The following is a 25,753-nucleotide window of genomic DNA, read 5'->3' as shown; positions in this document are numbered from 1 at the left end:
ATGGTGGGATAATAGGAATATATGATATACCAGTGGCAGCTGTAAGACTGACAGTGGGCAAGCTAGGATACATCACCTATATTTGGGAGAATCCTCTTGGCATTGAAGAAGGACGACACAGCACTAAACTCGAGCCCAGTGCAGTGGTCAATACAAACAAATTAGATACTGATAGGCCCCTGATGCCGGGCCTTTGGAAAGTACGTTTGGAATTAAATTCAAAAGTTTACAAAACTCTTGAGTTCTTGGTGACACCACTGTATTATGATGGGGCCGTGCCACTCAGTAGCCCACCTGCTGTTAATGCCAAGCGCATGAATCACAGTGATACAGTGTTGACAAAATCTGAGAACTACAAAGAATGGAGCCATAACGTTGTAAAGGATGGCCCTGAACTTCTGAACTGGATTGACCAGTTGGTCAGCAGGTTTTGGAGTGTGCAGGCAGGCTGCAGTGTCCTAGAGGGAAGTTCCTCTTGTTCCTCTTTCCCTTCTTGTCATGAGTCCAAATGGAGCACTTATTTTCCAGACCCTAAATCTGAACTGGGTCCTGTACAGTCTAATGGAAGGATTCCTTAATTTATTTTGTCACTATGTCAAATTATTTTTAATTTTAGTCAATATTATAATAATCAATTAATTAAGTGCGTGGGTGCACAAAAAGGTGGGGCTAATATGTAATTTATTATTCATTAGTTAACTAGTCATTAATATTCATTGTTGCCACGGTAACCGCTAAACACTGGTCGAACCTCCTCACAGGCTCACATTCCATCTCTTCCCTATGAACTAGGAGAGAATGGCTGCCAATCGTGTTCCTGAGGGACAGTACACAGAGACTATATATGGAATGGTAAGAGAGAGATAAGGAATACAGAGAGAGAGAAATAATGTTTACAAGAGGTGTGGTTTCTAGATCAAAGAAGGTAAACATGCTGAAGTGATTCAAATACTAAACGTTGAGTTACAGACTCACCAAAAGGTATTGTATTATACTATAGCAATGCTATCTCCCTCCTCCTCCTTTCTTTCTAGTCGAGAGCAGCTCTCTCTTTATTAGGCTATTGTTACTATCAGGCACAGTCATTCTCTGCAGCTGCTGACTGGTTAGTATCAACTGGCGATTGATTTCATTATTATTTGTTGAAATTTTAAAATTTATGAAATAGTTATGAGCAGCTGGTGCAGCTTCATCCTGAAGTACATGAGTATCAGTTGTATCACGCTCAGGTTTGGCAATGATTATTAGTAATGCTTAATTTTTATATTAATTTTCTCTCAGTCTCTTTACAAAGCCTGCAATTATCAGGAAGCCATGAAAGTATCTTGTCACCTTGAAAATGAGGAGCATCAAACTGAAGTAAACCAATCAATACTATTAGCAGTAAATAATGGTGACATCTTTGTTTTTCAGGTTATTAAGCTCCAGGCATCTATAAGATATGCTGAAGAGGATTACCCTAATGCCAGGGTAAGTAATTACTGGTAATTAAAAACTTGTTTTTTAATTACTGGTTATAAATATGTTTGTGTGTTAGTCAGGGTTTCCCACAAAGCATACTAAGTTAGCTAAACAGCATGAGCTTCATGAGCTGATAAGCACTACAAGTCAGTACATGACAATTGGAGCAGCTTTTGAAATTCATTAAAAAAATCAAAATTTGATTGGGATTTCTACACAACATAGGAACGTGTATAAGTGTCATAAAAATTATAAAAATAGGGAATTTTTTCCTTTGTAATTTTTGACAAAATTTGACCAACATCCTTGTACTGTCATAGTGCAAGGTGTTTGGCCCAATTTTTGAGCTGCTTTAAAAATCATAAAAAATCCAAATTTTATTAGAATCAGCTTAAAGTTGATACATGACATAAGAGATCAATATACATGTACATATATAATCAGAAAAAATTTAAAAGTGGAGAATTTTTTCCTTGTAATTTTGTCAAAATTCACTGTACTTTAGTACAATGTCTTTTGCTCAATTTTTGAGCAACTTGACAATCCACAAACAAAAAAAAAAAGCTGCATGAGCACTATGCCAAAATCCTGTTGGAAAGGCTGGTGTTAATCCTTTGAATTAACATGTAATGAAATATGTTACTATTTATAGACACTGGTTGAGAGATGCCCTTCTAGTGATCCAGATGTCGAGTGTAATATTGGCTGTGTATTATTTAAAGTATGCTATTATTACTATTAGTATTATCAATAGAATTGAATGATATTTTCCCCTCCATTATTATTTTTATTATTATTATTGCAGGAAGGTCATTATGAGGAGGCATGCACTAAATTCTCATTAGCAATGCAAAAGATTGGCTACAAAGCAGGTAGAAGAGAAAGAGAGAGAGAGAGACAACAGGGGTGGTGTTTTCCATCTTTTCCATTAGATATATGTTACAACATTGCTCTCTGCTATTACAAGATGAAGAAATATGCCGGATCTCTTAAATATATCACTGAAATAATAGAGCGAGGGATCAAAGACCATCCAGGCACATTGATTGATATTTATATTATTGCTTATTATTATTATTTTAGAATTAAGTGTTGGATTACAAACTGAAGGACTTGATGTCAGAAGTGTTGGCAATACCAAGGTATAAACTATAAAAATATTTTTTATGTCCTAGGCATAATTTCTCTCTTTTGTAGGCACTTCAAGACACTGCTCTTATTGAGGCTTTTAATTTGAAGGCAGCAATTGAATATCAACTTAAAAATTGTAAGAATTGAAAAAGTACAAAGAATTCATAACCTTTCCTCTCTCTCCCTCTCTCTCCCTCTCTCTGTAAGTTGATGGTGGCCAAGAAGCATTGACAGACATGCCACCAAGAGCGGAAGAAGTAAGTCCTGATGCTATAGATGTAATACATGAATATATATGTAATTAGGAGTTAGATCCGGTTACCCTGCATAATCAGGCACTCATGAACATGAGTGATAATCCTACTCAAGGCTTTGAGAAACTCCAGTTCTTACTGCAGCAGAATCCTTGTCCACCAGGTAATACAGCAACTTTCTAAAAAATTAATTTTGATTGGAATCAGCTCAAAGTTCTACTCATCATAAGGATATGTATCAGCAAAAAAATAATAAAAACGAAGAAATCTCTTATAGTCATTTTAGCAAAATACCCTGAACTCAGGGTTTCCAACAGGATTTTGGCATAGAGTACCCTGCCTGTATGTATTTTTAATTTGACAAAAAAATCACTATAGTACATGTACAGTATATCTAGAGAGAATTTTCCATTTTTATAGATTATTTTCTGATGCAAAACATTGATCAGATTCCAATCATTTTTTATGAATTTTTTGGTCACTCAAAAATTGGGACAAAGAAAATTAATTTTATCAGAAATGCCTTTGAGCAGAATTTTTATAATATTTTTGAAGCATATGCATGTACTTACATTGTGTAGAAAGTTTGAGCTGATTCTGAACAAAATCGGATTTTTATGAATGCTCCAAAAGCCACGTACTTGTCAGCTCATGAAGCATGCTTTGTGGAAAACCCTACCTCTTTTTGAAGCAACTTTTAACAGTTTTTTGTTCTTTTTATTAGAGACATTTCCTAATCTGTTACTACTTTACCTAAAGTATGAGGTAAGGATTATTATATTACATGTTCCTTATGATTACACTGTCCTGTAATTGATAGTATTATGATCTAGCTGCTGACGTAATGGCAGAGAATGCTCATCTCACGTACAAATGTCTCTCAACTTATCTCTACGATTTCCTTGATGCTGTGCTTACATCACAGACAGCTCCAGAGGAAGCTTTTCGTAAGCTTGAAGTGATGTCATCGCATCAAACCGAGAAGCTACGTAAGCTGACAAAGAAAGTCCAAGATCAGCGAGACAAGCATAATGATGATCTGGTCAGAAAAGCAGTCGAGGAATATGATGAGGCACTGGAATGGTAAGTAGTAATTTTATTTATTTTTATTACTGATTATTATTGCTAGTTATATACCAGTATTGATGGCACAAGCTAAGTTGTATTGGGTTCATTTCAATTATGCTCAAGTGGAGAAACTGTTTAGAAAAAGTGTTGAGTTTTGCAGTGAACGTGACGAATGGAAACTAAATGTGGCACACGTATTGTTTATGAGAGTAAGAGGGGAGAGAGAGAAAGGGAGGCAGGACTTGATTCTTGTTTTAGGATAAGTTTAAAGAAGCTTGTGGTTTCTATCAAACTGTTGTAAAGAAACATGCAGAAAATGTAAGAGATAAAGACGACATGGAAATGAATTATTTTTTGCTTACAGTTACTGACTGTCAGTGCTGCTGTACTTGGAAACCTTTGTGTAGCTTATGTTATGAACAGCGAGACTGATGAGGTTATTATTATTATTATAATCATCATCATCATTATTATTATTATTATTATAAATACAGCAGCAACAACTATAATTATAATGTATTTTTTAGGCTGAAGAGTTAATGAAAAAGATAGAAAAAGAAGAGGTGACTCCTACAATAAAAAAATAATTAAAATAATATTCAATAATAGGAAGAAATGGCTTACGATGACCCTGATAAGAAACTGTTCCACTTATGCATTGTCAACCTAGTGATTGGGTAACTACACCTTGTTGTATGTAGCATTAAAAATTAAAATATATTTCTCTAGTACTTTGTATTGTGCTAAAGGGAATTATGAATTTGGTGTAATAAGAGTTATGAAGAGTTTAGAACCTTACAATAAAAAGGTAGAGCAAATGTATATTACTTTTATTTACTATAATATTTATTATAATACATGTAGTTAGGAACCGAGACATGGTTTTATGTGAAAAGGTGCTTCATATCACTTCTTGAAAATATGGTAATTATAATGATATTAGTTTGATATTAGTTGAGGATTGATTATTGATAGGCTAAGCACATGATAATGTTAAAGGACAGTGTCATTGAAGAAATATTAAAATTCCTTGACCAATGTGAAGGTATAGTAACAATAAAAATGATGACGATCTCATTTAATATCTTTTTGTTAGCTTATGGTCGCAGTGTATTGTCAATGGTAGAACAACCTCTTGAGCAGAATCCAATACCTGTGGGTCAAAATACTGTCACTTATGAAGCACGTTTACTTAAATCACTGTTTTTGAAACTCTGGAAATAAAAATAATGTTGATAATTATTACTTCAGATTGACACGTGAACGCACGTGGTTAAAGTATACGGAGTCCGTTATGGTTTGTAGCCGGTGATAGGTGTGTCTTAGTAGGTGGGGCTGGAAATAAGGAAGAGATTCCAAAACACAACAAAAGTGGTTCCGTTCTCCACTCTTTGTCCGCCATATTAAACCCCTAGCCTGATGGCCAGTCTGCCTAATTCAGGAGGCACCACAGCCTCTCCTTTCATAAGCTCATCCTCTTCGATCAGTGCTAGGAGTGAGAGCGACCAGCAACAAATGAGATCCGCCGCGGGGCTAACACGTAGCCTCAGCAATGTATCCAGTCAACTGAGCCGTACCTCTGTCCCTTCTTCTACCACCAGTCCTTCGGTAGTACCCACGACCATAGGAAGCGGGAAAGTGGAGAGAAGCTGTGCCGAGTCCGAGCAACAAGAGCCCTCGGCTCCAATAAAGAAGGTCTATTCCTCAAAGAAGATAATAGAGAAAGCATTTCACGTTTTGGATGAAATGAGGAAAGGAGGACATCTTTGTGATGTTACGATAAGAATAGGAACTCAGGATTTTAGTGTACACCGTGTCGTACTTGCTGCTACCAGCCCATACTTTCTGGCAATGTTTACTGGTAAATATTTACACATAGTGCATTCATTTTTTTCTTTATTTTATTACCATTTAAAGTATTATACGTTTGAATATAATTTTACAATTCTCCCTCTCTTTCCATAGGTGAGCTATCAGAAAGCAAACAAGACGTCGTTACGTTGAAAGAAGTTGAGCCGACGGCCATTAGCCTTTTAATCCAGTTCATGTACACTGGGTCCATTGAGGTCGGAGAAGACAATGTACAGAGTCTCTTACCACCTGCTAACCTCTTGCAACTCAATGAGGTACGAGACGCTTGCTGTGATTTCTTAAAGGACCAGCTCCACCCAACCAACTGCCTCGGGATCAAAGCCTTTGCTGATATCCACTCGTGTCATGATCTTCTCTCTGATGCCCAGGCCTTTGCACAGAAACATTTCTCGAAAGTGATGGAATCAGAGGAATTCTATTGCCTCTCTCATACCGACGTCATAGAGCTGGTATCGAGCACGGAGCTTGGGATATTGCTAGAAGAGGACGTTTTTGAGGCCGTTATATCATGGACCAAGTATAACACTAAGGAAAGAGCAACCTATCTACCTGAACTCCTCAAACACGTGAGGTTCTTGTTCTTACGACGCGAGTATCTCGTCCATCGGGTCTGTGAAGAAGAGCTCATTCAATCCAACCCTGCTTGTAAAGACTTTCTAATTGATGCACTAAAGTACCACCTCCTTCCTCCTAATGACCGTACCTCACTCGCTGGCTCCAACTGTCCCCCTAGGAAGAGGATTGGTATGCCACAGTCTATACTAACGGTTGGTGGTCAGGCCCCTAAGGCTATACGTAACGTTGAGATATTTGATGTCAACAGTCACAGCTGTCACAATGGCCCAGAGCTGTTGTCAAGAAGATGCAGGTGTGGAGTTACCATTCTTAATAACTCTGTGTATGCTGTTGGAGGCTTTGATGGGACCTCTCGAGTCCGGTAAGAAAAGGAAAGAGAATTCCTACCATTATTATTGTTACTATCATTGTTTAACCTATAGCTCTGTTGAGAGGCTTGATCTAGATACAGAGAGATGGTCGCACGTTGAGCCTATGCTGTCAAGGAGGAGCACCCTAGGAGTGGCTGTCCTTAAAGGAGAGATGTACGCCATTGGAGGGTTTGATGGTAACAACGGACTGGACACTGTCGAGAAATACAACCCTGGTAAGACCCTCCTTATATTGTGGTTGTGGTCGACATACCATTGATACCAACCTCTCTTTGTTTGTTTGTGTACATGCGGATTATTAGCAGCTGTCTAATGAGTGATGGTTGTTGTCAGTTTGTTTTATTAACACATATTTGCACCTACTGCACCTCAAACAGATGGTTATATTGTTATGTATTTCTGCCTTTACTAGAAACCAAGCAATGGATAGCAGTTGCTAGTATGAACACAAGACGCTCCAGTGTGGGCGTGGCTGTTATGAACGATCTCCTTTATGCCGTTGGAGGGTATGATGGTTTTGCTCGCCAGTGCCTTAACTCGGTTGAAGTGTATGATCCCAATACAAACGAATGGTCAACCATAGAGCCGATGATACAAAGACGAAGTGGAGCTGCTGTGGCTGTCATTGATAATATACTGTATGCGATAGGAGGCCATGACGGCCCTGATATAAGGAAGAGCGTGGAGTGTTACGACCCTCAGTCTAATAAATGGTCTCGTATTCCTGACATGTTTACCTGTAGACGGAATGCAGCTGCTGCCGTGGTTTACAACCTCTTGTATGTAGTTGGGGGAGACGATGGTGTTACTAATCTACCAAATATCGAGATATACGATCCTATTTTTAAGACATGGAAGGTGGCCCAGGGCACGTTGTCCTTAGGGAGGAGTTACGCTGGTGTGGCTGTTGTGGATAAACCAGGAGACGGCCCAACAGCTACTGCTATTAGCCAATCATAAACTTATTGCATTGCATATATTGGATAATATTTATCCACCTTTACTTAATAATAATAATAATAATAATAATTGTTATTATTATTATTGTTTTTATCGTGATGCAGCTGTACTGTTTCCTCATTCATTCATTCAATAGGCTCCACCCTTTTTATTAACATTACTTTTAATTTTTTGTAATTATTATTTTTGACTTCCACAATAATTATTAATTGTTCTTACTACTATTAATTTTTCCTATGCGAATTGTCCATTTAAGGATATAAATCTTATCTCAGACTGGTGGCCTATACTGACATTTAAGATCGTTATCTTTTCATAGAAAGCATTAAGTGTATTACACTATAATTAAAATTACAGAAATTTTACAAATTGTTTTTAACACCTTGTTCACACTTTAAAGGTGTGAACAAGAATAGGAAATAATTTTTAGCCTTTCAATAAAGTGAAAATTTTTGGGTTCGTTTCCTTGTTTGTCTTATTTTACAGAAACACTTTGGCCTGTTATTTTTCCACAGAAAACATACATTTTGTAAACATAAACATTAGTCACTTGGTAAAACATACATTATCAGCCAAACTTTTACATCTGTCAGTTGTAAGTTCGGAAAGTTCCATGTAAGATGTAACACTTTAACAATTAAAAGAATAATTATAATCCAATTATACATTTTAATGAGCAAACATATCATTGATGATAACGCGAGTATAAATAATAAATAATTGCAATAATAAATGATGTCATGTCATTGTTGTGTTATAAACAGAGTGGTCACCGGCTCTAGTGATGTACAGTGTCCAGGGTGCAGTATTATCATCACTGCTCCTTCCTGTTGATCTGCTGCTGCTGTCATCCTTCATCAGCAATAGATCAGAATCATCAACCACTTCAATGAGGTCACCGCTACTGTCCTTATAATTAATGGCTATCTTTGTATCTTTCAACTGAGCTCTTTTATGAGAGAGAGAGGGAGGAGGGAGAGAGGGAGAGGGAGAGAGAGAGGAGAGACAGAGAGGGAGAGAGAGAGAGAGAGGGAGAGAGAGAGAAAGAGAGGGAGAGAGAGTAAAAAAGAAAAAGCTGATAACACAAATCGGTTTTTGTGGAACACATACACCTTGAGGAGTGCACAAGATTACAAATTTTTTTGAATGCTTAAGTTGCTGCAAGAAGTAGGCGCTAAATGAAGCCAAAGGATTACAGTGAACTTAAATATTTTAAATACTCTTATGCACATGAGAATAACAATTGATGATTTAAAACTTAATGTCCATTCTCTCCTTCTCAGCTGTCTCTCTCTCTCTAACCTTAATGACACCAACAGTTTATGAAAAGTTGGTCTTCTTACTAACTCAGAGTCCACTTCAAGCAACCTAAAAACAAGAAATAAAAAATAAGCTAAACTACTTTAAATGCATATGTATGTGTACAGACATATACTGTCCCTAGTCTATTGTGGGTATGTGCATTAAACTAAATAAACAGGTTCAATAGGAAAAAGTCTATCTTACATTTTCCTTCCTTTGTAGTGACAATTGATTTTCCCAGTAGAGTCATCATCCCATTCATCCTATAAACAAATAATAAGAAGAGAATACAATGTACATTAGCTGCTTTTCATTATGATAATATCCCACTCTATCTCCCTCACTTACAGTTTCTTCCCCAGAATCATTATCATCATCATCATCATCATCAGGTAATGGCTCAATTATTTTTAAATAATTACCAGGGACCAGTCCAACTTTACCATTCACTTTACCCTTCATTATTAATTTAATAAATGTAAATGAGTGTATTAATGAGTAGTTAATTACCTCGTACCAATCTCCGTCAAGTTTTCTTATTAAAATGACGTTACTCCCAGATGTAAGAGACAACTCATCATCATAGCGAGCGGAATAATTATATAAAACCTTAAAAGAGCAAGAGACAGAGTCAGCTTTGTTGCTCAGTATATTTCAAGATTAGATGCTGTTGAGAGTACATTAATATGCAACAAAAAATGTAATAAAATTGGGGTGATTTCGAAGCTAATTTTTTGAAAAAATGGGCATTTAAAAAAAAATTGGTCACAACTCAAACAAAATTATCAGAAACAGCTCAAACATGCTACATAGCATAAGGACATCAATATGTATTAGAAAACAAAATAAAAATTTAGGGTAATTTTGGAGCCAAATTTTGAAAAAACTATGGGCTAATATTTATTCCCTTAGGGTTTTTTTTTAAAAATTGCCTCATTTAACATAACTTGAAAATTATTTGCCCAATTAGCTTTTCATGTATGCATCATGTTGCCCAATTACTAGCAACAAATTAATATTAAATTGATACAATACTTACTTTTCCTCTTGGACCTTTTGAAGGTACAGCAGGAGGTGGTGGTTTAGCAGGAGAGAGGCGAGGAGGAGTGGGACGAGGTGGAGGAGGTTTTGTTGGTTTATTTGATGCACTGTACATTACTTTAATAGTTGGAACTGGGCCAGCAACAGCTAAAGGTTTAACTTCATTAGAAGAGGAAGGAGGTCTAATAGTGGGTCTGGGTGGTCTAAAAATAAAATATTAATATTATTATTATTATGAGAATTAAATTGTGTGAAACAGGTTAAAGAATAGGTTGTATAGTTCAGAATTTAAACATATATTCAAAGAATTAATTATATCATTATCATCATTATTATCATTATCATAGTTATTACTTGTTTGGTTTTTCAGGTTGACTGACAGTCCTTCCTGGGTATGATACACTTGGTTTATAAGGTTTCTCAATATCTTCATAATTTGGTTTTAAAAAACCGAGGACTATCGAGTCATAGCGAATTTTATCAGACATCGCATACAGTTTCTAGAGAGACGAAACAAAAATAATGCATTATATCATTTATATTGGCACAAATAAAAGCAATTTACATTCTTCACATTATCAAGTCATAACTCCTACTGTAATGCAATATGTTGTTGCCAATCTAGTATGACAAACAAACCTGACCCTTCCTCTCCCTCCCCCTCTTTTTTACCTTTAAAAATTCATCAAGGTATGGCATACGCAGTTCAGCTACATCTCTGACAGCACTTCGACCGATATACTTCTTCCCTGCATAAAATAAACAAATAAAAACATGATACTGTTTCTAAAAACCAACCAGGTAGCTGTGGTATTATCCTATCTGATGCTCTTATATTCCCGGCTTCAATTGGAAACCTTTCTTCAAGTCGTTGGACCATTTTATGAAACTTTCGGTATCTACGATAAATGTGATAGACCTCACCGTTCAACCGGGTCACTTCAATCACGTATGCATAGTATCGGGAGACCCCACGCCTTTTCTCGCAATCTACAATAGTGAGAGATTGAGGGAGCGTCTCTACGGCCACACTGTGTATTGTTAAATAAAAACAATAATTTAATTGTGTTATCATTTTTATTGAACTTCTTTGGCTTACCCTTCCTTTCTCGCTGCAGCAATTGCAGTACCGCTAGGAGAAGAACCTTGGCCCTTAGACATTCTCTCAGGAATAAGACGGAGTTGCCAGGAAGAGAGAAAGAAAGAAAGAGACTCGGAAACAGAGAGATAGTAAGAGTGGGAGCGAATATTTGTATAATTTGAGCTTTTGAGGTACCACGCCCAAGGAGGGAGGGGCTCGTAAAGAGCTGCTATGCAAATCATAATCTGAATAGGAAGTCATTAGTCATAGGCAGGGTTGGACCACTTTGCACTCACTGCACTCTCTGTCTTTCTTTCCTCGTTTTATCCTTCTTTAGCAATTGAAAACTGAGAGTAGCAGCAGGTTCTAGCTCAAAGCGCTTCCAGTTTCAATTGAAGAAAAAATGGCTGCAACAGAAAAGGCACTTTTGACAGACGTGCTGGACTGTCTCTCAGGTTAGTTATAGCACAACGTTTGTTTTTAGCTGCTATTCACACTCGAGCGCTCACTAACAAGCGAACACAAAGCGCCTTAAGTATTTTTAGCAAGGACACTAAATGCACAAAGAGATTGTTTTACTCCCCTCAAATATTTTGTGGTTGGTCTTTTCCAAAACCCTGTGGCCGGTGATAATAAGCGCTAATGGGTCCAAAGGTTTAGCCTTTTAAAAGGGATACTCGACGTGTTTTTTCTGTAAAGTTTGGCAATCCAAAATGAAGTTTATGATTTTAGCTGGCCTACACAATCATAATAGACACACAAAGGCAGCTGGAAAGGAAAGAGAAAAAATTTCATTTATTTATGACATGTTGATAGTAAGGTCTACTACATGAAAATGATCATTACAATGAATCCATGATTGCCTGCATTGTGTATCCATAGAGGTTTAATGAACCTATAAAGTATTAATGCAACCATGAATTGATAGCACAAGACACTTGCCTGCATATGGCGTGCTGCAGGGTCATACCCTTCCTATGTAATTGAATATGTAGTAGTAAAGATGTAAAAGTGTTAATACGTGAGCTCACAATGTTTTATTTGTATGGCTTGTTGTATCCGTACAACTTTAATCCTTCGTGTGCGTGTGTGTACATTAAACAATGAAATATTAACACACACACTCTCTCTCTCCTTCTCTCTCTCCTTCTTCCTCTCCTGTAGGAGTTCATCATTATCTCTTACAAGATCTTGCAAACGAGAGACTCTCAGTCCAAAACCAACAGAAAAGGCAGCAGCACATGCAAGCGATGAATGGGCTGATACAAAAGATACAATCATCCCATCCATCAATACGTCCCAGGATGAATACACCGGGAAAGATAAATCCTCTACCTCCTAAACTCAGCCCCAAGCCTCCTCCTCCTGTACCAGTTGAAGAGGAGGAGCCCCAGGAGGTTTATGAGGTACCAGAGAACCCAGCAGCTGAGAACTACTTGTCATTTGAACCACAAAATATCTCACAGCCACCTACAAATAGTAATATACAGCAAGATAATGACTCACAGGTATATTTACTGATGTATTCACTCATTATGTGTTATTTATGGAGTCATTTTGACTTATAGCTTCACCTTTTAAATATTTTGATTTAATTACACATTAACGGGCTATCAACTTTCTGTTCACAATAATATTCAAAGATTGCTTGTAGCAAGCAAAACAAAGGAATATCAAACGTAATAGTGTTAATAGTAATGATAATAATAATAATAATAATAGTAATATTTTATAATAGTAATGATAGTAGTTGTAGTAATGGGTTACTATATGACTTCACGCTGGAGTGACCTATGAGCCTGTTGACACATTCTTAACATTATTAGCTTGATTGTGTTATCACGCACACAAACACACATATGTACCATTTACTATACACATGATGGTACTGCACACATTACATTGCATCATGTATTGTTACATATTGCTATACTCAATAGGAAGAGTATCTGGCTATGGAAGCTGATGAAGATCGTATTGAGGAAGAAACCTACGAAGAGCCTCAAAAGTTAGACGAAGAGCCCCAAGACCTTTATGAAGAAGCCGTTCCCTTATCTATTGAGCCTCCAACACCAACAGTGATATTCCCTTCTGCTCCCACCAGTTCAAAATCATTCGAACCAGCCGGGTACATGGATCCACAGAAGCTAACTCCAGCTGATGAGCTCAATAAGAGAGCTAGCATCATACCCGATGATATGGGAGACTGGGAATTAGCCTATGATCAGAGCAATACTAAGAAGAAAGAGAAGATAAAGGCAGCTAACTTAAAGAACATCGTCATTAAAGGTTGGCTTGAGAAACTGGGAGGAAGAAATCAAACCTCTTGGCAAAAACGATACTGCGTCCTCGCCGGAGTCTTTATGTATTTCTACGAGAAAGAGACGGGGAATACTTACAACAACAGGGTCCCAATGATGGGATTCATGCCTAATCCAGTACCGAGTCTTACGAGACCTAAAAGGAAGGAATTTGCTTTCAAACTGAGCTCAGTAAACAATACCCCAGGAGGTAAAAAGGATTACTATTTTCGCGCAAAATCGGAAGAGGAGTGTACCTCGTGGATCGAAGAGATAAGGAAGACTGGAGATGCTGCTCGAGGAGTCATGGAAAAGAGGAAATCTATGACACTTCCAGCAGCCCGTAGCCAACTCCAACCTCAACCAATACCAGAGGAAAGGGGAAGATCTGTGAGCAGCATCTCCGAAGAGCAAGAAAACTATGAAGCACTTGATCCAATCACAGAACCACAGGAAGACTATGTTGACGTAAGAGCTATAAAGAGGAGAGGAGAGAGGGGATGAAAGAGAAAGAGAGGAAATGTGAATTTGTTGTAAATGAAAGCAGCAATGTACACATTAGTTCCAATAACATACGCTACAGCTTCTTTCTACTTGACAATGTCATCAAATGTTAGTTGATTTAACAGCTATTGTAGTACTTGCTTCATTCAGCTATACGCCAATTATAAAATACATTTGGGACTTCTAAACATCCACTAACCATGTTAATTGTAGTTAAAAATATACACAGCACGCAGCCATACAAATGCACCAGGCGACATACATATACATGCATACAATTATTCTGTTATACTTCCTTAATTAGCTTGACATGTATTGCTTTAGTAATTTTATCAAACAATAACTTGCCATTAGTTTTCTAAACCATCACACCACAAGTGAGCTGCAGCATCATTAATGAGTATGGCTAGAACTCTCAGCTGCCAAATATTCAAATTTGATGAAAGCAGTTTATATTATCATCATTATTATTATTATTTTAGGTAACACCAGGTGCTGAAGAGCCTCAGGAGGATTACGTTGATTTGACTCCTGTAGTACCTAACATATTAGAGGAAGAGCCACAAGAAGATTACATTGAAGCAATTGATATCAAACCTCAATTACCAGGAAAGCCTTCAATACGGACCACACCACAAATGCCTCTTCCACCTCCTCCTCAATCAAACCAACCGACCAATAGACCAGGTGTCCCTCCTCCGGTATCCACAGTACAACCGACACACCGTCCTGCTGTCCCTCGTCCCGATCCAGTGGTAGACACGACTAGAGTGTACGAACAGAATGGAAACAATACCGGCATTGAGTATAAGAATGTATATGTTATACTGTGGGATTTCATGACACAGGAGAGAGATGAGGTTAGTTTAAGAAGAGGCGATCTTGTATTAGTTCCCGATGCTACCAGTGGACAGGAGTGGTGGTTTGGGGAGCTACTGGACGAACACGCTTCAAGGAAAGTCGGTCGATCGGGTCTGTTCCCCGCAAGTTATTCATCTAATGCTTTTGAACTTATCACAGCATCTTAATTGATGGAAATTTTGTATTGTTTCTCTGTCATTGAATATTATTATTATTAATGTACAAACTTTTCTGAGTGTGTGTGTCTTTTTGAAAAGCATTACCATTATTATCTTGTTATTATTATTATTATTTTGTCTCTTTTTAATGGTCTTGTATTAGATTTTTTATTTTTCAAAATATTTTAATGAAAGTTACAGTAATCATGAACTTACCATCAGCAAGAGGTTTAGCATTATTCATTTTCATTTTCTGGTTTTCCCTCGGGTTTTAGTTTTCCCATGATCAAAAGCAGATATCATAGTACAGAGTACATTTCATCGATTAATAATCAATTAATTACGAGTTAAAACCACGCCTACTTAAATATGGCGGATGACAGGCTGAGACCAGACGAGGCCGAGCAATACGATAGGCAGATAAGACTGTGGGGTTTAGAGGCACAGAAAAGGTTCTTTAAATCCTAATCTATCGTTTCATTCCGAGGAACTCTGTGTTATAGATTGAGAGCGTCGAGGGTCTTACTGATTGGTTTGGGCGGGCTAGGAGCTGAGGTTTGTAAGGATATTGTACTCGCTGGGATAAAATCACTAACCATCATTGATAATGAATATAAAAGTGATGTAAATATTGGAAATAGATTTTTATACTTTACTAAAGACACGACAGTAAGTAGCATTATTCATCTTGTTTATCAGTATTTTAATATTATACGTATGTATATATAATATTTATTATTGTTATTATTTTTTTTTGAAGAGAGCAAAGGCTGTAATGTCACGCCTGAGGGTCCTCAATCCTAACGTAGTAATCAATACATATCCTGATTCCGATACTACTAGCACTGATAATACTGATACCAATATAGTGAAGGCTATCAATGATGAATATATTAGCAAGTTTGATTTGTTGTGTGCTACTGGTTGCTCTCAAGATGAACTGGTTAGTAAACAACAACAAACAACACCAACCTCCTGTCCTTCTTTTTCTTTTTCCTCCCTCTCTCTTTCCCTTAGTTACATCTAAATGAGATTTGTCATCGTTTAAAAGTCAAGTTTTTCTGCGGTGATACTTGGGGCTATTATGGATACTTCTTTACAGACTTACAGGAACATAGCTATGTAATGTATGATTATAAAAGAGGAGAGAGAAGGGGGAGAATGTATTATTTTTTAATTCTCAAAGTATTTATCATCTTTACTTTCTATTTTCAGTACTGTCCCCAAGGAGAAAGAAGTGGCTATGGAGATAGATGAGTCCAGCAATAAAGATAAGCACCAGGAGGTATCTCATTTAGAGGAAGAAGAAGAAGAAATGACAATTAAAAAGGTTTTAAATCAGAAAACTAACTACTTGTCATTATGATTATGACTAGGTGATGTCATTTAGCTCATTGCAGGAAGCACTCTCCCACGACTGGAGTAAGAAACCCAGTCGATACTTCAAGAGGATTCCACCAACTTATTTCATTATACAAGGTATCTATTGTATTACCTTGTTTAAAAACTCGCTTTCTTTTAGTTTTACAGCAGTTCAGGGATCATAAAGGACGCAATCCAAGCATTGGAGAAGATGCTGAAGAGGATCGACAGTTCCTTTACAAACTGTGTGAGGATGTTACCAAGCAGCAAAACATCTCACCAGATTTGATAAACAAAGAGTTTGTTAAGTGAGCTTGTTACAGTAGCTGTTGGATTTATTTTTATTTTTGATTTATTATTTTGAAGTTATTGTTTCTCAGAGTTGAGTCCTGTCTGTGCTATTGTTGGTGGAGTTTTAGCACAAGAAATAATTAAAGTAAAATAATAATGATGAAATTTTATTATTGTAAATGTTCTATTTAATTAATTTTTGTAATTTTATTATTTTAAATGGCCACAACTTGAAATTGCAATCAGCTCAAACTTTCAACGTAGCATAAGAACATCAGTATGTATCAAAAAATGTAATAAAAATTTTGGATAATTTTGGAGCAGGCATGGGGTCAAGCACTTGGTGCTTGTACTTAAGTACAAATAAGCACAGCTTTCAAAGTACTTAATGCTGCTTACAAGTACCTTTTCAATATTATAATCTATGTACTTTGTACTTGTACTTAATTACTTTTACAAATTTACAAAAGTGCTTTTAAGCATAGCAAAAATTACACACGAATAGTGTACATGTACATGTATATCTACATCTACATCTACATGGTACATCTACATGTACATTTATATGTCAATGTCATGTACATGTAGTATACAAGTTTCATAGCACATTGTGTGGTCATGTGTTAGCTTGAAGAATGGTAATGGCATCACCATTAGTGGTATCACTCCAAAGCTCTCTGCTGTTTCCATTTATTATGAACAATTCACAGAGTTAGTGTTTATTAGGTGCAATAGTAAATTAACTATAATTGTAATTTTACTTTATTTGTACACTTATTGAATATCTAGTACTTATTAATGTAATTAAGCACTCTGAAAAATGCTTGTTCTTGTACTTAAGCACTTATGTTAAAGCTATAGATTGTGCTTGTGCTGGTACTTATAACACATTTAAGTGCTTGTGTTTGTGTTTAAGCACATTTCCTAGTGCTTGATCCCATGTCTGTTTTGGAGCCATTTTTAAAGAAAAGAGCATGGGCTACTTGGCTATAGTACAGGGTATTTTTTTTTAATGGCCCATTCCATAGTTTGAATCAATTGAAGTTGGAATTGGCTCAAACTTTCTACATAACATGTAATGAAATTAGGTGTGATTTTGGAGCCATTTTTGGTTGTTTGTTTCCCTCTTACAGTTTTGATAATAATAGTAATAATAGTATAGTAATAATAATTATCCTTTCTTTTTAGGCAATATCAGCAAATGACATCCCATTTAATAATATTTTTATGTACGATGGAGTCAACAGCACTGGCATAGTAGAGGCATTAATTAGAAACTGATCATCACCCACGATAATCATTTTTAATTAATTTATGTACTTTTTGAGTTCTTATTAACCTTTTATTCATGCATTAAAAACTGATGCAGCTCCGTCACTCCTTCAACAAATTATAGTAAAAACAACAACAACAATAATAATAATAACAATGAAAAAACAGTAATATTAACAACAATAACATTTAAAATGAAACAAATCAAAATGAAATTTTATACTAAAAACCAGTTTAAAAATGACAAAGTTACAGTTACTTCCAATGTACACTAGTCTTTATTTTTTCCCTCCATCCATGCTTGCCTTCATTTCATCTTTAACAAAATCAAAAGCAGAACCCTTACCGGTTTTAGACAAAAACCCAAACCCATCCCCATCCCCTGATATAAGGTCTGACTCAGGGTTCTTTGAAGGGAACCTCTGGACTGGCCTGTTTGATACCACTGAATAATATGAACCACCACCACCAGGAGGGAAGGACTGAGAGAGAGGAGGATAAACGATTCCTTTTATATTACTGCTTACCTGAACAGGAGGAGGGTGAGGTTGATGGTAGCCACTAGTCATTAGAGGGGGAGGGCCACTGGTTACCATAGAAACGCCAGTTGAGGGCATACTGGTTGCCATGGGAACACCAGACATGAAGGTAGAACCCTAAACAAAGATAACAAATAATAGTAATAATAATAATAATAATAATAATATTTATCGCTGGTACCTGCATCACGTTTGCTGGAGGTACGCTACTACTAGTTAGTACAACAGGTTGTACTGGTTCCATAACTGGTTGAACAGGTCCCTCTAGTGACATGAGTCCACCCAACAATGCACTACCCCCTCCTCCTCCTGTAGTCAGGCCCTCCTCCTCTCTATCACTAACTACCAGTGGATCAAATAGGGACTCATCATCAGTAGGTCTCATATCAAGAAGATCCTTGGAGGAAGAGGGAGGGAGAGAGGGTGTAGGAGCAGTGAGGAACTCAAAACCAGTTGAAGGAGGAGCTGTATCTGGAGACTGTGTTAATGTAATCTAGAGAAAGAGGAAAATGGAAACATACTGTATATGTTAATAAATTCTAATCCTCATTACATCTATTAGATCATGTCCTTGCTGTTCCACCTGCTGTTTTCTAGCTGGTGGGTTCCTAGTCTTGGAGGATGACTGAGGGCGAGTTTTAGGAGAGGGAGAGGAGGAGGTGATGGTCAGACCAGCAAAGAGACCAGAAGAGTCGGTCGTAGCAGTGGCTCCTTCTTCCCCTTCAATTGTTAATAATGCACCATCATTACTAGAGCTAGTGGCATGTATTTGTGACTGTTGCTGTTCATGTATTGTACTGGTAGTCCCCAATAAATTAAGTAGCTGTAATAATAGTAAAATAATAATAATTATCACTAATACAAAAATTTTGGCCAAAGACCCTTTTAAATGTTCTTCGTAAAAATAGCTAAAAAAGAATTCTCCTTTTTAAATATTTTTTTTGATGCATAGGCACAGGATTCCCCCAAAGCATGCTAAGTGAGCTAAAGACCATGCTTCAAGCACTACAATACAGAGCAAATAAAACTTGGAGCAAAAATTGGAACATTTTGAGCAAATTTAAAATTCATAATAAATCCAAATTTGATCGAAGTTGATATACAACATAACAATGTGTATATGTATCAGAAAAAATTATTAAAAAGGAAAATTCTCTTCTTGTGATTTTTGTACTTTCAGCTGAATCAAAAATTAGATTTAAAATTTTTTTAAAGCTGCTCAAAAATCTAACTAAAGACCAGGCATGCAACCTTCATTTTAATTTTGATGCATGCATACTTATCATACTTATATACATGTATTATACTTACTTTATCTGATTTTGCTTTAATTGTTGCATTACTAGAGGTAGATAATGAATTCAGTTCATTTAATAACAAATCAAGATAAGAAAATATGTCTTGTATATCAGACCTAGCCAAACCTTCAACAACAAATAAAGATTTCTACAAAAAGAAAGGGGGAGGGAGAGAGAGGGGGGAGGGAGGGAGGGAGAGAGAGAGAGAGGAAGAGAATGTATTAAACATTACATTTTCTTTATAAACTCACTAGTATCGTTTGATCAGAATCACTATTCAGTTTGTCCCTCAAACACTCAACAATTGCGATACAATCCAATGACTTGCACCTAATAAATATAAACAATGAGCACCTCATAGCCTCTCATTACCTGTTTAAAAATGAGCTCATTTCTTCTCTGTTTGGTGCCACTCTCACTCCACCTGGTGTCGTTATCTGATCAACCAAACGTCTCTCCTGCTCACCATCCCTGTGAACTACAGTAGGAGAGGGTGCGGTCTCAGATCGGTCCCTCCCACTATAAATTATTAAATAACAAATTAAATTATAAACTACTATTCCTTACCCTCCTGTCGTTCTCTTCTCCTCCCCGTCTTCCCATGTCCCTCTCCCTCCTCCTCCTCCTCTAAATGAGTGGGCATTATGTGAACGGCTACTAGCCCCACCCCCTACTCCACCTAAACTAGACGAGTATTGTGGTACAGGAGTTGTGGTTGCGTAAGACTTTTCAATGACCAAACCGGTTCTGTCCTTGCTTGAAGAAGAACCTAGTGCAGAACTAAATAAATTACCAACAGCAGAACCTAAAGAGAAATAGAACAAATTATTGTTATTATTATTTTTATTATTATTATTATAAAAAGGACAAAAGAGAGAGACAGAAAGGGAAAGCCCATAAGGAAAACAAAACAGAACGAAACCCAAAAAAGAAAAACGGAACAAAAAACTAAACTAAAATATAACACATGTAACTATTATAATAATTAATTATTATTAATTACTCAATTGTGATGATATTGAGCTATTGTTATTATTTGTTGGTGAAGGCGTATTACCAAATCCTTGGATACGTCCACCACCTCCACGCCCTCCTAACAAAACAATAATAAAATTAAAATAATAAAACAAATAAAAGTTATATTGTAGTTCCATATGACAGTACTCACCACTTCATAACTCTCAGTAGCTACATGTACTGTACTGTATTAAAAGTGTATAATTACCTAATAATGATGACGATGTGTTATCTCTTGAAGATGAACTGCTGGCCCCACCCAATCCATTAATAATATTACTACCACTGCCGCCTGTTGCCTGCTGTGGTAGACCATAAGGACAGGCACGATCAGAAGGAGGATCGTCAAACAATCGATCAAGAACTTTCTATGAAATGGAAATGTGAAGGACTGAAGGTACTGTACCACTCAGCTATAAGTTTATTTACTTATCATGTACATGACACTGGTACAGCTTGTCTATACATACACTCAAGCTGCACTAGTGAAGGCAGCGCCTGTATCGTGTATTTATCATGTACATGTACGTCAGGTACTTATCTCGTTTTGTGGTGCACTAGTGTAATTATTGCACTAGAGTGTGGAACACAGGTATAGTGTAAACGAAAACTTATAGCTGAGTGGTACAGTACATATACATGTACAGGTATTAACGGTAGAGGCATACTAACTCTTATTGTCTTACATTTGCTAAATCTCTAATTCTTCCACAGTCTCCGGCCACTTCTGGACTAGTTGCTTTCAGCACTAAAGTTCATTTATAAATTAATAATGAGTGTACGCTGTGGCTTACTCGAAGCGCTTTTAAATGGTTCGGGTGTCTTTTGTAGATTTCGATGAAAGTCAGTGTGACCTTCATCAAGCAAACTTAGAACTAACTTTAAAACCTGAGGGAGAGGAAAAGTAAGTGGAGGAAAGCAAGAGGAAAGATGAAGATTATATCTTTTGTACACATACTTTAATTTTTACGTAGACGTTCCTGCTAGAGTCAAGATGATTTATCAAATATTTTTGGAGGAATACTCTCGTCTGTAAAGATTCGTAAGACATTTCTAACGAAATAACAAACAAGCTCAGGAAAAATGACCAATAATTCACTTGGACGACTGCCAAATAAGAAACAATAATGCACTTCTGATTATTTAATTAGAAATACACAAAAAGCTAAGTGAATTAATTCAAATTAGAACATGCAACCCTTGAAATAGATATACTACACTTAATTCTATCTCTTTAGTATTATAAATGAGGTGGATACTGACAATGTCTCTTATTAAATATCCGTCGACTGGTTTATCTGATGCTACAGTAGCGGCTATCAGTGACGGCATCTATAAAAAGAGAAAGATTGATGAAGAGGAGAGTCTGGTATAATGCAAGCCTTACGTGTTGTATGTTGGCCAGTTTCTCTGTCAGGGATGGACCGGCAGCCATTTTGACCCTGTGTCCTTATTTGGAATGGGCGTGTTGAGGGCGTGGTTTGTTGCATTAAGGCGAAGGTGTGGCTAGGGCTGCTGCAAATGCAATCATGGCTGAAGATTTTTCTGTCCTTTTAAAGCCATTTTTAATCACAGTAAGATAAGTAATATTTTTAAATAATTATTTATTGTATGTAGGCTATTAAAGAATTGTCTTCTAAATCTGATTCAATATTCTCCACTGAGCAATGCTTGACATTACTAGATCTAACTGACCACCCATCAACCTCAAGTGAATCCAAGAGTGAATCAGTATCTACCATCTCCTCCTCTGATGGACTCAGTTTAATAACTGGCTATCCACCTTACCCACTGTACAATAGACTTGCTACAGTATTAGCACACTGGATGAAAACTGGGTATATAAGATCTATATGATTTATTATTGTTATTATTTTGATTAAAAACATTATTGTGATTACTATTATTATTAATTTATTTATTATTTCAGTCACTGCCCTGTTCTTGATTTACCAGAGATGTTTCTCCTCAACGAGACGGCCATTATTGAAATAAGGTAGGCTCCCCTAGAGATAGCAATACATTAACCAAGAGCACATGATGGGGGAAGGTTGATTGACATTATTCTATACACAGGAAGGAAAGGATAGAAGGATTGACTCCTAAACTGAAGGGTGCTTACTCTCTTTGGGATTTTTGGTCTGATGATGAAAAGAGATTCTTCCTTACAGAAACACTTCAAGTATTATATTACAAATTGAAATGTATTTCATAATGTATATTGTTACATATACACAGACACTAGGAATGAGAGGTGTAATGGATCTGCTAGGTATAAGGCAGACAGTTGGTAGTGTTGATGTATTGCCTCCGTCACGAGAAACTCTCCTCTCATCATTTGTAAAGCTTCACTGTCCACCTGCTAAATTAACAGTAGGAGCAAGAGCTTTGACTAAGCATCATCATCGGGATGACACTACAAGCTGGTGGGGAAAAGCTACAGGAAGTATGAGATGAAATGACCTTTATTGTATTAGATCTCTCTCATCAGGTGAAGATGAAAAGAATAAACATGCATTGGCACTAATTCATAGAATACTTGATAATGCCACATGGATTAATATACACTGTTTGCCTGTGAGTAAAGCCTTATTACTGTATAGCAAGAAATTTTCATGATCTGAAAATTTCATCCAAAAATCTATTTTGTAGTTTTAATTTTCACGATTTTCTGCCTTTTGACCATGTTGAGCCGTATAAATTGATTTTTTTTGCGAATTTTCTTTTCGCAAATTTTGAATAAATCAACAAATTGGCAAAAATTTTGGGCCACAAAAGATTCTAGCTATATGGTATATTATATATGTTTTATTATGTAACACTAACAGCATGATCTACAAGTAGTAGAAATGAGGACAGTGGAAGGATATGGTGCAAGATGGCTGCTAGATGGCACAGAATTTCGTGGGTTTCTTGAACCACAGATGGAGGACGGTCATGCTGTTGGATGGAGACACTAGAGAACATTAATAGAATTTTAAATTATATTAGGTATTATTGCTATTTTTTATTTCTGTCAATATCAACTGAAACAATTATAGTTTTATTTAGACCAGCAATGTTCTGTATGGAGTGAAATAATTGTGTGTACCTCCTATTAAATAAATAAACAAATGAATAAAAGATATCAACTAACTGATCAGACTGGTCCATTGAATGTAGTAAAGGTATGAGATGAGAGGTACATAGCAGAAGAAACTCACTATCAAGCATCAATTGAATATACTCCAAATCAAGAGACAATGACTAAATTAATGATGACAATAATAATAATTGTTTAGTAGGTTTTACTTTTACACCAGATTCATGATAAGGTTCTTTCACATCACAGAGTTCATCACTATCAATAACTAATCTGTCAAATGATTGTAGGAGCAGCTCTAGCTTATATTTAGACTCCAATGCATCCTCTAAATCGATAACTATAAAATAGAGTGAAACTACAGGAATACTGTACAGTGAATACTTGATGAGCCCTTGCTATCATTAAGAGGCATTGATAAGTGTTCTTTTAAAAGAGTCAGCTCTTCTTTTAGCAGGCAGAGCTTGGCATACTTTACTCTCTCTTCCTGAGCAGCACACAGTTTATCAATTATAAAAATGCGTGCATCCATGTATTCACTTTATTTGAGGTCTTCATATTTTGAAGAAAAATGTCATCCTTAGTTTCATCATTGTCATCATGGATTTTAAAACTAGTCTCTTTAAATCTTAATCAAAAATACTACAATAATATAAGATGGTCATCTCCTTACTTTGAGATTATGCTTCTCAAACGTCTATATTTACTTGGTAATTCAAGACTCCCGCTAGATACATATATAAAATAAATTTGACACATACAAAGAAATATCATACCCTTTATATTTTAAAGTAAACAGCTCTTCTTGTTCCTTTGTATCCTCCAGGTGGGGAGGAGATGGAGGGACAAAAGAAGATACATGAAATCCACTTTCTCCTTTCTCTTTTCTTCTTTTAGCTACACTCCTACCACCAAAACTCTTAGATGTAGTTGAATGAACACTTGAAGACGTCAAAGGTTTCTCAGTCTTGTATACAGACTTTGCTTTTTTAAGGCTCTCTTTACAGGTTGTGGATGTTTTTGTAGCCTCTTTAAAATGACCACCTCCACGAACCTTTTGAGCTACGGCCAGTATTTTATCAATATTTTGTATTTCAGGTGACGGTACTTGAGGAGACACAGGTACACCATTTTCAGGTAGAGAGGAAGAGGGTTCTTGTGGGAGTGGCTTCTCTTTTGATGGCCTATGAAAAATGCATGATTTCAAATTAAAACTTTTTTTGATGATTACCAAGGTTCAAGAATAGCAGTAGATACTTGTATTAGTCTTTCGTATTTTATTCTTAAAAGTTGGAGCCTTTCAGCTATCAAGAAGACTTTAGAGTTATCCATAAGGTAGCACGTGGGTGGGCGTGGTAGTCTAAGGGAAATTGAGGTGTGGTCAGTTAGTAATTTCAGTTAAATAACTTTAATAAATATTAAAAACAATATGGCGGACAAAAGTAAGCTTTTGTGTACATTAATAATTCTCATTTCTCTCTGTTTCTTTTTAGATCCTTCTCTGGCTGATCTTGGCGTTAATGTATACGACCAGGAAGAACTTGAGGCTGATATTATGAGACAATTGGACGAGACTGCAGCTCAGAAAGCGGCAGAACAGCAAAAGAAATTCTCTGAGAGAGAATTGAATCAAATACAGAGAACAATACGAGAACTGAAAGGAAGTCTGACTGCTCTTAACCGCCAGATCAATTCTCTCCTCTCCAGATCTTTACCTGATGTAGTACTAGGATTGAAAGAGCTTAAGAAAGCAAGAGAAGATAAGGTAATTTAAAGCAAATTAAAAATTCATAAATTGACATTTAATATGTGGGATCATCGATGGTGAAATCAATTAAAAAATTTCTATGCAACATAAGAACATGTATCTGTTTATTAAACATGAACATGAACATGTTTTATTAGAAAAATTATAAAAATTAAGAATATTAATGTAGCCAATTTTGACAAAA

The 25,753-nt window shown here is 36.4% G+C and overlaps 9 protein-coding genes across 10 annotated transcripts in view; 6 read left to right on the top strand and 3 right to left on the bottom strand.

The window, feature by feature from the left end:
* Window positions 1-639, top strand: part of LOC100635901 (xylosyltransferase oxt-like) — a 4,737-nt gene extending 4,098 nt beyond the window's left edge. Inside the window, 1 exon segment of the mRNA XM_011405841.2 lies at window positions 1-639. This exon segment is cut by the window's left edge and continues 4 nt beyond it. Coding sequence (XP_011404143.2) covers window positions 1-578 — 578 coding nt within the window. The 3' untranslated portion in view covers window positions 579-639.
* A 73-nt stretch (window positions 640-712) lies between these two features.
* Window positions 713-5,195, top strand: LOC100635776 (tetratricopeptide repeat protein 30A-like). Its single transcript, XM_003386833.3, has 24 exons — window positions 713-852; window positions 916-981; window positions 1,035-1,105; window positions 1,169-1,229; window positions 1,282-1,359; window positions 1,414-1,470; window positions 2,114-2,182; window positions 2,267-2,333; window positions 2,394-2,498; window positions 2,545-2,603; window positions 2,659-2,728; window positions 2,800-2,849; window positions 2,898-3,009; window positions 3,571-3,611; window positions 3,667-3,929; window positions 3,976-4,123; window positions 4,173-4,232; window positions 4,279-4,350; window positions 4,442-4,477; window positions 4,524-4,591; window positions 4,644-4,722; window positions 4,779-4,838; window positions 4,890-4,959; window positions 5,011-5,195. Exons 1-24 carry the CDS (start codon window positions 799-801, stop codon window positions 5,136-5,138), a joined length of 1,944 nt encoding a protein of 647 aa, XP_003386881.1. The 5' UTR covers window positions 713-798; the 3' UTR covers window positions 5,139-5,195.
* Window positions 5,196-5,270: 75 nt separating this feature from the next.
* LOC100635649 (kelch-like protein 3) lies at window positions 5,271-7,962 on the top strand. Its single transcript, XM_003386832.3, has 4 exons — window positions 5,271-5,775; window positions 5,880-6,723; window positions 6,785-6,948; window positions 7,146-7,962. The coding sequence occupies exons 1-4, from the start codon at window positions 5,334-5,336 to the stop codon at window positions 7,691-7,693; spliced, it is 1,998 nt and encodes a 665-aa protein (XP_003386880.1). The 5' UTR covers window positions 5,271-5,333; the 3' UTR covers window positions 7,694-7,962.
* Window positions 7,963-8,194: 232 nt separating this feature from the next.
* LOC100635524 (neutrophil cytosol factor 4-like) lies at window positions 8,195-11,309 on the bottom strand. The gene is made up of 10 exons (XM_019996922.1): window positions 11,136-11,309; window positions 10,835-11,067; window positions 10,709-10,785; window positions 10,391-10,536; window positions 10,035-10,239; window positions 9,506-9,604; window positions 9,344-9,451; window positions 9,200-9,258; window positions 8,996-9,061; window positions 8,195-8,642 (listed from the first exon to the last, which is right to left on the bottom strand). Exons 1-10 carry the CDS (start codon window positions 11,195-11,197, stop codon window positions 8,432-8,434), a joined length of 1,266 nt encoding a protein of 421 aa, XP_019852481.1. The 5' UTR covers window positions 11,198-11,309; the 3' UTR covers window positions 8,195-8,431.
* A 65-nt stretch (window positions 11,310-11,374) lies between these two features.
* LOC100635397 (uncharacterized) lies at window positions 11,375-15,137 on the top strand. The gene is made up of 4 exons (XM_011405840.2): window positions 11,375-11,572; window positions 12,282-12,625; window positions 13,058-13,885; window positions 14,404-15,137. Exons 1-4 carry the CDS (start codon window positions 11,521-11,523, stop codon window positions 14,947-14,949), a joined length of 1,770 nt encoding a protein of 589 aa, XP_011404142.2. The 5' UTR covers window positions 11,375-11,520; the 3' UTR covers window positions 14,950-15,137.
* Window positions 15,138-15,272: 135 nt separating this feature from the next.
* LOC100635272 (SUMO-activating enzyme subunit 1-like) lies at window positions 15,273-17,957 on the top strand. The gene is made up of 9 exons (XM_003386829.3): window positions 15,273-15,392; window positions 15,444-15,609; window positions 15,701-15,883; window positions 15,958-16,067; window positions 16,156-16,270; window positions 16,317-16,419; window positions 16,463-16,610; window positions 16,669-16,738; window positions 17,782-17,957. Exons 1-9 carry the CDS (start codon window positions 15,310-15,312, stop codon window positions 17,872-17,874), a joined length of 1,071 nt encoding a protein of 356 aa, XP_003386877.1. The 5' UTR covers window positions 15,273-15,309; the 3' UTR covers window positions 17,875-17,957.
* Window positions 17,914-22,204, bottom strand: LOC109582273 (AP-4 complex accessory subunit tepsin-like). The gene is made up of 15 exons (XM_019996921.1): window positions 22,107-22,204; window positions 21,979-22,051; window positions 21,678-21,772; window positions 21,514-21,607; window positions 21,406-21,467; window positions 20,928-21,087; window positions 20,706-20,795; window positions 20,270-20,507; window positions 20,075-20,221; window positions 19,954-20,032; window positions 19,716-19,850; window positions 18,958-19,227; window positions 18,586-18,897; window positions 18,393-18,521; window positions 17,914-18,347 (listed from the first exon to the last, which is right to left on the bottom strand). The coding sequence occupies exons 1-15, from the start codon at window positions 22,152-22,154 to the stop codon at window positions 18,144-18,146; spliced, it is 2,136 nt and encodes a 711-aa protein (XP_019852480.1). The 5' UTR covers window positions 22,155-22,204; the 3' UTR covers window positions 17,914-18,143.
* Window positions 22,205-22,216: 12 nt separating this feature from the next.
* LOC109582275 (uncharacterized) lies at window positions 22,217-23,787 on the top strand. Of its 2 annotated transcripts, none has more exons than XM_019996924.1 (7): window positions 22,217-22,293; window positions 22,337-22,557; window positions 22,650-22,715; window positions 22,796-22,901; window positions 22,958-23,165; window positions 23,211-23,296; window positions 23,548-23,787. In XM_019996924.1, exons 1-7 carry the CDS (start codon window positions 22,249-22,251, stop codon window positions 23,677-23,679), a joined length of 864 nt encoding a protein of 287 aa, XP_019852483.1. In that variant the 5' UTR covers window positions 22,217-22,248; the 3' UTR covers window positions 23,680-23,787. The 2 variants fall into 2 exon arrangements, with proteins under 2 accessions (XP_019852483.1, XP_019852484.1); XM_019996925.1 differs by lacking the exon at window positions 23,548-23,787 and adding an exon at window positions 23,372-23,541.
* LOC109582274 (uncharacterized) lies at window positions 23,663-25,167 on the bottom strand. Its single transcript, XM_019996923.1, has 8 exons — window positions 25,033-25,167; window positions 24,578-24,985; window positions 24,475-24,528; window positions 24,342-24,429; window positions 24,186-24,288; window positions 24,011-24,141; window positions 23,856-23,965; window positions 23,663-23,813 (listed from the first exon to the last, which is right to left on the bottom strand). The coding sequence occupies exons 1-8, from the start codon at window positions 25,131-25,133 to the stop codon at window positions 23,720-23,722; spliced, it is 1,089 nt and encodes a 362-aa protein (XP_019852482.1). The 5' UTR covers window positions 25,134-25,167; the 3' UTR covers window positions 23,663-23,719.
* Between the last annotated feature and the right edge of the window lie 586 nt (window positions 25,168-25,753).

This window comes from Amphimedon queenslandica, unplaced genomic scaffold, assembly GCF_000090795.2.
Source record: "Amphimedon queenslandica unplaced genomic scaffold, v1.1 AMPQUscaffold_13392, whole genome shotgun sequence".
Taxonomy (NCBI): domain Eukaryota; kingdom Metazoa; phylum Porifera; class Demospongiae; order Haplosclerida; family Niphatidae; genus Amphimedon; species Amphimedon queenslandica.
This window is presented reverse-complemented; position numbering and strand designations above follow the sequence as displayed.